The sequence below is a fragment of the Macrobrachium nipponense genome, chromosome 22, assembly GCF_015104395.2.
Source record: "Macrobrachium nipponense isolate FS-2020 chromosome 22, ASM1510439v2, whole genome shotgun sequence".
Taxonomy (NCBI): Eukaryota; Metazoa; Arthropoda; class Malacostraca; order Decapoda; family Palaemonidae; genus Macrobrachium; species Macrobrachium nipponense.
This window is the reverse complement of record NC_087213.1, coordinates 65,683,446-65,693,491: the sequence shown is the minus strand read 5'-3', so window position 1 is coordinate 65,693,491 and position 10,046 is coordinate 65,683,446. Positions and strand designations below refer to the sequence as shown.

Sequence of the window (10,046 nt, the reverse complement as noted above, 5' to 3'; positions counted from 1 at the left end):
ATAAAAATAATAGAAAGCCTTTTTTTCTATCCTTTGCCATTTAATGCTCAGACAAAAGCCGGAAGTCGGATGTTTGATGGGACCCAGAAAATTAAAACATTACTCAGCGGTCAGCAAAAGTCATTCCTTATCAACAGAAGCGTCTGACGATAATTCTCGAAAAGGGATGTCATTGAGGTTAATATAAAATCCCGAATCCCTCTATAACTCGCACCATATACATACACGCGCGCATGCATATTGCAATGCGTGTGAGCGGCGTTGATGCCGTACATCCCACTAACAATAAAGTCAAATCTTCCCTACATAAATTTATTTGAGGTACTACATTTGCAAATGACGTGGAAAAGTGTTAAATAGAAAAGAATGCAAAAAGCTCTGTCTATATTTGTTTCTCTCTTTTTTTTTTTTTATTTGAGGTCTTTTATTTTCATAAACATTTACTGTAACTCCAGCTTACAGATAGGCATCGGTTTATCAATTTCCCTGTCTGTCATAAAAAATAAAATATAATTATTTCGTCGTGAATGGACCAAAGCTTAAAAAACAAAAAGACAGTAAAAGTTATTTAGATTACTGAAGGATATCAAGACTTCGTGTTACATCAGTAAATTAATTTTTAAGCTACAATACATGATCCTCTTTGTTAGAGGACGTCATTAATTTTCTCTGTAGTAGGGTTTAATGAGCTATCTCATGCATATATATATTTATATGATTTTTGTTCTACCTTTCCTTCATTTTCATTGTTATTTCCCACCATCTCTCTTTTCTTTGACTTTCAATCGTTTTCCTGTGGTTCAATTTTGGTTCTCAGTTTTCTTATTTTGCATATATTGGTACATTACATATACATATATATATATATATATATATATATATATATATGTGTATGTATGTATGTAAGTAAATGTGCAAGTGTGTTCGAGAGAATAACAGGCCTAGTAAGGATCTCGGGATTCGGACCTACCATACGAAATAGAGGCATGAAATATAAAATTAATGAAAGGTACAAGGTTGGTTTAGATGAAGCTGGCCTTATGCCAACAGAGCTCCTTACCCAAAGAAGGCACAAAAAAGTGGTAAGGTACTACAGGGAATAAGAGGCTTGTTGCAGACCTCTGGACTCGGACGAACCAACTGAGGCGTGCACGGAATGAGAATAAAAACAAACTACAATTGTTTTTATAAAAACAAACCACAATTGTTTTGCTTTGCAGGAGGTACGAGTGATCACAGAGAGGTGTTGATGCCTCAGAGGAAAAATGTATTTACTGTTTATATGTCACCAGCGAAACATAACAACGTTTGCGCCACAAAAATATTTATCCTTTATACCTCAAGAAGTCAAACATTTCCTGTTTATGTAGAAAAGTTAAAAAATATCCTGTTCATGTCCCAATGAAATAAATAATTGGCGCTAATGTCATGAAATATATATAAAAAATTAATTGGCGCTAATGTCATGAAAATATATATATAAAAAGATAAAAAATTCAGTGTTGATATCACAAATGGGAAAATACATAAACTACAGTTTACGCCAAGAGAAAAATATTCGGCGTTTATTTCAAAAAGTAAATGGGAAAAAAGCATTTAATTAATATTACTGACTTGAGTTATGATATCCGGGGTATTACGTGAACCCATCGGGGCGGGGGAGGGGGAGGGGGAAGGGCATCCCGAACGGGAAAATCATTCCGTCCGCCCGTGAAATATGACTCCAATTTTGTTATATAAATCATTTGAAGTTCGAGTCCCGTTATTAAAGCGCGCAGAAACGGGCGAACGCGTTCCGAAATTTTAATTTGCGTACTTTTAAAAACACTCGCACCGGAAGTGCACGCGTTTGTTTACGAGCTCACTAATGTGCCTGGAAACAACATCGTTCACTTGTGAAAACATTCGCGCAGCACCACAGGTGCAAATATCGCCATTTTGCATAAATAACTGTCATCCAGGGTTGGAATAATTACACTTGAAGAAATGAATTACAATTATAATTACGATTACTTTCAAAAAAATTTAAATTACAATTACAATTACTTTCAAAAAATGTAAATTACAATTACAAACACTTTCAAAAAATGTAAATCGTAATTACAATTACTTTCAAAAAATGTAAATTACAATTACACTTACTTTCAAAAATTGTAAATTGCAATTACAATTACTTTCAAAAAATGTAAATTACAATTACAATTACTTTAAAAATGTAAATTACAATTACAATTACTTTAAAAAAATGTAAATTACAATTACACTTACTTTCAAAAAATGTAAATTACAATTACAATTACTGTCAAAAAATGTCCAAATATAATTACAATTATATTTGGAAATAGCAATTACATTAAAATTAACAATAACTTAACAACAAATTCAATTACAATTACAGTTACAATAACAACTGATTTCGGTGGGAGAGTCAAAGTTAATCTTTGGCGCAGGAGACAGTATATTGAGGTGAGCAAAGCGAGCTATGAGGATTACATAATTTACTTCTAGAAGTGTAAGTGATAGAAGAAGAGCAGAGGTCATATTAAAAAGAGTATGTATTAGCACTATAGTTAGGCCATCACTACTAATGGAACCCGATCCTTAAACTTGAAATTTATCATTAAAACAATTAAAATTACAAATTATATCCTCCTGTAATTCATTAAATTATAATTAAAATAATTTCATTTTCAATTACAATTACAATTACAATTACACGAAATTCTGTAATTAATTGTATTTCGATTAAATTACAATTACAATAACTCCAACCCTGCTGTCATCTAATGCATGGCTGTTTATAACTCCCTTTTTTTTTAATCCATATACACACATTGTTTCCTTATTGAGACAAACGAGCCGTTGAACTTGAATGAAAACAGACCGATCAAGTCTTTCTGTGATTGTTGGTCTGTCCCCGACAATGATGTCTGCAACAATTTTCACCAATATCTCATCAGTCAGTTTCCCATTATACACATTTCTTTCATCCCTGAAGAATCACAATTTGTCACATCAGTAGCATTTTTGCTTGGAATGCTGTCGGTAGCTTTATGCGCATCATTAAGAAAATAATAATAAAAAATAGATAAATAATAAAAATTGAGGTACCTGATCATATGTAGAATGCAAATTTGTCTAGTGATAGATAATCTTTAAAATGTGTCAATACTGTGACCATAGGTATATCAGGAATAAACCTCATAATTCCGTTGATTTGAGGAATCATTACATATTTACATACACAGTTTTATATATATTATATATATTAGTATATATGTATACATATATGTATATATATATTAGGGAAAATATTTCAACACTCGTAACGTTATGGACTACATACCGGTACCTTAAAAAAGAATAAAATAACAAAAATGATATACGGATTAATAAACCGAATCAATGGTGACATTACAAAGGCAAAAAAATGTCTCAATGTCTCACAACATCACGTTGCAAGACATCTCACAGAAGCTACGTACACAATGACGTACAGACACTCCATGTTCTCGGCGAAAGGTCAAGGAACCAATCAACTTGTATTTAACTTTATTGCCAACACCTGCGCATCGAGAGTCGTGATTCACGATGAAAGCTTTGCAAAAGAAGAGGAGAGACGCGAAACCTTATTACCACTCCAGCGAATATCAATGGCCTTTTGAAAATTGCCGCGGCAAAAGGAAAGGCGTCTTACTCAATTGGGAATATAATTCAGCGGTCTTTATCCATATGTGCCACTCCGGCGCTGTGTGGGTGTGTGTGTATGCGTGTGTGTGTGTGTACGTCCTCCGTCACCATCCTCTTTAACGAGGAATATTTCCGTCGTGACCTCCAGCCACACCTGTTCTCAGATCCACCCACGCGGTTCGGGGAATCCTCCTATCTCGAGAGCATTCGTTAATCATGAGGGCCAGAAAGAAGGCGAGTTCGAGGAAGGGTCATTGGTATACCTGGCACTGGTAAAAAATGTCCCCTTCCTGTTTCTATCAATTAGATGCGACATTGCCTTTATTGTTGTTCTTGTTCTTATTGTAGTTGATCTTGTTGGGGGAGAGGTAGGAAAGGTCTATGGATGAAACTAAAAAGGTCTGAAAAAGGCGTTTGGCGTCCAGTTAAAGACAGGAATTTTACGATGGAATATTTATGTTTTTTTATTAGAATGAAAATGTGAAAAATAAATAATGTGCATGTTAAATACTACAAAACGATTATTTCTGATAAAATATAGCATATTTATTTCAATTTTCGTTGGTGAAACAACGCTCTACTTGACCGTAGATTTTAGCACGCTCCCCGCGTAAGCTGGAGGCCGGATCACGCCTTATTTGAAAAAAATAATCAAACTTTCTTAAGATGGTCCCCTTCTGGATGACACTTCGTCTGTTTTATGAATGAAAGCCAACATATTCATTCAATTCCTTTCAAATTGCAACAGAGGGAAAGAAATCAGAAGAACTTGACGAATCAATAAGTTGGAATAAAAGGAAAAAAGTGAAAAGAAGATATGAACCTTGATTCATATGAATAAGACGGGGTGTGGGGGGATTATCTTCTTAGCTTTTCGTTCAATCTGACACTTTCTTTTCCCAGCAACGCTTCTGATGCAACGTTACCTTATAAGGTATACGAAGAGAAAATCAGAAAAAAAATTAGATGGGAGAATAATAAACATAACAGAAGTGAACCCGAAAGGTGGAAAATAAGCTCTATTTATTACCGTTACTTAGAAGAAGTCAGTAGCTGGTATGTATGTAGAGGAAGTGTTAATCTCGCACTAAGTCTGCTTACGTCACAAGATGATGATACTCGTACGTTCGTATGTTCACAGTCAAGTATACTTCATGTTACGGAAAATATGTGAAATCAGGGATTTCACGAAATTCCTAGGGAATTTGTGAAATAGCCAATTCGCTTAGGAACGTTTGATTCCCGAGGGCTAGTACTAAAACGGTGAAACGTGATTCATTTGCACTGTTTTTTCGTGTTTAGTACCAGCTACTCCGAGTCGGGCATCTGAGGCCAGCCCTTTTCGACGCTCCTGATTGGCTGTTGATAAGCCTATGACAGGGCTGGAAACTCTCAGTCTCCTTCGAGAGTTCACAAAGGCAGGATGCATGTTCCATGTCTCCTGAGGGATACGTCTTTCAAAAGTATCCCTCAGGAAGGGTGGAACAAACATCCTGCCTATGTGAACTATCTCGAGAGACTGAGCGTTTCCAGCCCTGTCATTGGCTTATCAGCAGCCAATCAGGCGCGTCGTAAGGAACTGGCCTAGACATCAGATGCACGGTTGATGTGAAACTACTATAGTACTAAACACGGAGGAAGCTCGTGGGGACGCTGTGTTTAGTACTAGACCCTCGGTGATCAAAATATCATATACCCCCAGCTCTTTATATCATCTTTATTAATTTTAAAAGCTGTGTAAAAACCCGTGAAATAATGTATTTCGTTAATATTCCCGCGCAAAAATATGCAAATGCAAACTAATTACTCAAGGTTAATAATGGCCTAACATCGTATTTTGTTTTCTTACTGGCTATTTCTTAGGGAAATGTACTCTTTATACTGACCAAAATAACACATGCCTTTTACAACTGGATACGCTCGGAATAGAGACGGCGTAAATGGCTCTGTTGTGCAAGAAAGACATCATTTAAGCGGATGCAATACGCTAAAGTCTTCCCTGCTTACGTATAAATGAAACTCTTTCTAAGGAAGATTGTTCCTTAAGCAGCCTATTCTCTCTCTCTCTCTCTCTCTACATACACACACACACGCACACACACACACACACATATATATATATATATACGTATATATATGTTATGTGTATGTATGTATGTATGTATGTATATGTATATATTATATATATATATATATATATATATATATATATATATATATATATATATATATATATATATATATATATATCTCACAAATATTATATATATAGACATATATATATATATATATATATATATATATATATTATATATATATATATATATATAGTGACGTTAGCTTTTTTGGAGGACAACAATTAAAAACCTGCATCAGTATGATATACTAACGCACATTCCCTCTTACGGGTATTGTGAAATCACGTGTTGAAGGCCTCCCAAAGTAGTATATGAGCCTCCTTATCGAAGGATGGCCGCGCTTATCATATTTACGAGCTCTTTTTTAACCATTAGTCACGAGAGCAGTTTTCGGCAAAGTGCCGCCCGTTCCTCCTATAAATTTAGTGACTCAAGAATTTCCGGGAACCAGAGCGTCTTCAGCCTTTTGTCAGAAACGCCCACTTTTCGACAACGGCCGTAGGATACGTTGAACACGCCCATCAGCTTTCCTGGTTAGTAACACTTAACCACACCCTGGAAGGTGGCTTCCAGGAATAAGCCTACGCTTGACCCGAACTTTCCAGGCGATAATTTTCTCCGAGTTCCCTTTCCAGGAAAGTCAGCGAGTTCCGGAATAAAATGTTGCCACGCCGGTGATGTGTGGCAACTTTGTCACTCGCTTCGTGTTGCTAGTGAATTATGGAGAGTGAAAGAACGTGGAGAAAAGAGGAGAGAATTAGGGAAAAATGATAATCGCTGGTTGCGTTGGAGCTAGCTTCTTTTCTTCACTGATTTTCATTATATTTCAAGAATGATTTCCGTTCGTGCTATTAATGACTGCTCACTCAAGATAAATTAACAGTTATACATATATATATATATATATATATATATATACATATACATATATATGTATATGTATATGCATATGTATATATATATTATGTATGTGTATATATATTTATACACTCACACACATATGTATAGGTAAAACCAATTAAGGATTAGCAACTTGGAGAATCACCGTCAGATGTATCGTATTGCTTGTTTATGTCCTGAATAATATATATATATATATATATATATATATATATATATATATATATATATATATATATATATATGTGTGTGTGTGTGTGTGTGTGTGTGTTATAAATATATAGTTATAGGATATACTGGACACTTTTTACCAAATACATATGTAATTGTAATAACCACAACCCCTTCTAACTTTTTGATTCTTCACACCACCTGGATATGTTTGTTTGTCACTAAAAACAACACGAAGGAATTCTGATGTCCGGTAGGGGGATTCGACCCTCTCGTGGTCAGATCGATAACGTGACTTCGTTCTGATGTTCTGGATGCAGGTTCCAATCATGCTGCCCCTCACCAGGTTCACTTCATATTCTGGCATTTGCATCTAAGGCTTTGCAATGACACGCATATCCAAAAAAACTGTGAAGGCTTCGAAACGTTAAGAGGGACTGTGGTTATTACATTTACAAACACACATACACACATATGTATATGTGAACTTCTGCACGATCCTTTTTTTGGCCTTACGCAAAGCAGTCTTTTACAATGGAGAACCTTGCCCTTTCCAACGCAAAGATCACCCAAATGCTGAACCAGAGCATTTAATGAAACGCCGAGTTGCTTGCAACGCTATTATCATTTAAAATGTAGACAGTTACTTCGAAGGCAACAAAACGTCAAATCTTAATCAGTATTCACAAAATATTTAATGCCTTTTAAGCCTGCATAATTCACAGCTATGAAATTCAATGCTAATCTCTATACGTTAAAATGGAATAATATACAATATATAATTCTAGGAAATTTAAAAGAATATAATGATGAGAAGAACTGCAATGGTAGGTAGGAATATCTACTACTGATTAAAAATCAGTAGCTAAAAATAAACCTTATGCTAATGAGAGAGAGAGAGAGAGAGAGAGAGAGAGAGAGAGAGAGAGAGAGAGAGAGAGAGAGAATAAATTAATCTAGGAAATGCAAGAAATTATACGGTAAACCAATTAGAAAGTGATAGTAAATCGAGAGAGAGAGAGAGAGAGAAACATACACGGAGAAGCAGAAAACTGGGTACTTCCAGGAAGTAATATCTCTAATGTGAGGCTTGTTACGTGGAAATTTCTGAGGTCTCCCAGTATCTATGAGCTTAAAAGATTAACCCATCGTCATACTTCACTTGAACTTATCTCCACAATCACTCTCGTCCGCTTCCTCGATTGCACTGTTTTTTTAGTTCCCTGCTTGCTGTATTTTTCCACTTCCCTCGCTTGCATTGTTTTTCCATCTCCTTTGCTTGCTGTGTTTTTCCACTTCCCTCGCTTGCATTGTTTTTCCATCTCCTTTGCTTGCTGTGTTTTTCCACTTCCCTCGCTTGCATTGTTTTTCCATCTCCTTTGCTTGCTGTGTTTTTCCACTCCCCTCGCTTGCATTCTTTTTCCATCTCCTTTGGTTGCTGTGTTTTTTCACTTCCCTCGCTTGCATTGTTTTTCCATCTCCTTTGCTTGCTGTGTTTTTCCACTCCCCTCGCTTGCATTGTTTTTCCATCTCCTTTGCTTTCTGTGTTTTTCCACTCCCCTCGCTTGCATTGTTTTTCCATCTCCTTTGCTTGCTGTGTTTTTCCACTTCCCTCGCTTGCATTGTTTTTCCATCTCCTTTGCTTGCTGTGTTTTTCCACTTCCCTCGCTTGCATTGTTTTTCCATCTCCTTTGCTTGCTGTGTTTTTCCACTTCCCTCGCTTGCATTGTTTTTCCATTTCCTTTGCTTGCTGTGTTTTTCCATCTCCTTTGCTTGCTGTGTTTTTTCCATCTCCTTTGCTTGCTGTGTTTTTCCATCTCCCTTGCTTGCTGTGTTTTTCCATCTCCTTTGCTTGCTGTGTTTTTCCATCTCCTTTGCTTGCTGTGTTTTTCCATCTCCTTTGCTTGCTGTGTTTCTCCATCTCCTTCGCTTGCAGTGTTTTCCATCTCCCTTGCTTGCTGTGTTTTTCCATCTCCCTTGCTTGCATTATTTTTCCTTCTTCGCTTTGTTTTTCCATCTCCCTTGCTTGCTGTGTTTTTCCATCTCCTTTGCTTGCTGTGTTTTTCCATCTCCTTTGCTTGCTGTGCTTTTCCAGTTCCCTCGCTTGCATTGTTTTTCCATCTCCTTTGCTTGCTGTATTTTTCCACTTCCCTTGCTTGCATTGTTTTTCCATCTCCTTTGACTGCTGTGTTTTTCCACTTCCCTCGCTTGCATTGTTTTTCCATCTACTTTGCTTGCTGTGTTTTTCCATCTCCTTTGCTTGCTGTGTTTTTCCATCTCCTTTGCTTGCTGTGTTTTTCCACTTCCCTCGCTTGCATTGTTTTTCCATCTCCTTTGCTTGCTGTATTTTTCCACTTCCGTCGCTTGCATTGTTTTTCCATCTCCTTTGCTTGCTGTGATTTTCCACTTCCCTCGCTTGCATTGTTTTTCCATCTCCTTTGCTTGCTGTGTTTTTAAAGCTCCTTTGCTTGCTGTGTTTTTCCATCTCCCTTGCTTGCTGTGTTTTTCCATCTCCTTTGCTTGCTGTGTTTTTCCATCTCCCTTGCTTGCTGTGTTTTTCCATCTCCCTTGCTTGCTGTGTTTTTCCATCTCCTTCGCTTGCAGTGTTTTTCCATCTCCCTTGCTTGCTGTGTTTTTCCATCTCCCTTGCTTGCTGTGTTTTTCCATCTCCTTCGCTTGCTGTGTTTTTCCATCTCCTTCGCTTGTAGTTTTTTTCCATCTCCCTTGCTTGCTGTGTTTTCCCATCTCCCTTGCTTGCGTGTTTTTCAGCCATCTCCCTCGCTTGCAGTGTTGTTTTTTTCCCTCTCCTTGCTTGCTGTGTTTTTCCATCTCCCTTGCTTGCTGTGTTTTTCCATCTCCTTTGCTTTGTTTTTCCATCTCCCTCGCTTGCTGTGTTTTTCCATCTCCTTTGCTTACTTCCATCTCCCTCGCTTGCATTGTTTTTCCATCTCCCTTGCTTGCTTTGTTTTCCCATCTCCCTTGCTTGCTGTGTTTTTCCATCTCCCTTGCTTGCTGTGTTTTTCCAGCTCCTTTGCTTGCATTATTTTTCCATCTCCCTCGCTTGCTTTGTTTTTTATTTCTTGCCCCTTCCCTTGCTTGCTGGTTTTTCCACTTCCGCCGCTTGCATTGTTTTTCCACTTCCCTCGC

At 37.0% G+C, this 10,046-nt stretch overlaps 1 protein-coding gene across 1 annotated transcript; it reads right to left on the bottom strand.

Annotated features, from left to right (window-relative positions):
• Positions 1 to 8,885: 8,885 nt before the first annotated feature.
• LOC135198311 (defective chorion protein, FC106 isoform-like) lies at positions 8,886 to 9,836 on the bottom strand. The gene has a single exon (XM_064225882.1). The coding sequence runs from the start codon at positions 9,834 to 9,836 to the stop codon at positions 8,886 to 8,888; it is 951 nt and encodes a 316-aa protein (XP_064081952.1).
• Between the last annotated feature and the right edge of the window lie 210 nt (positions 9,837 to 10,046).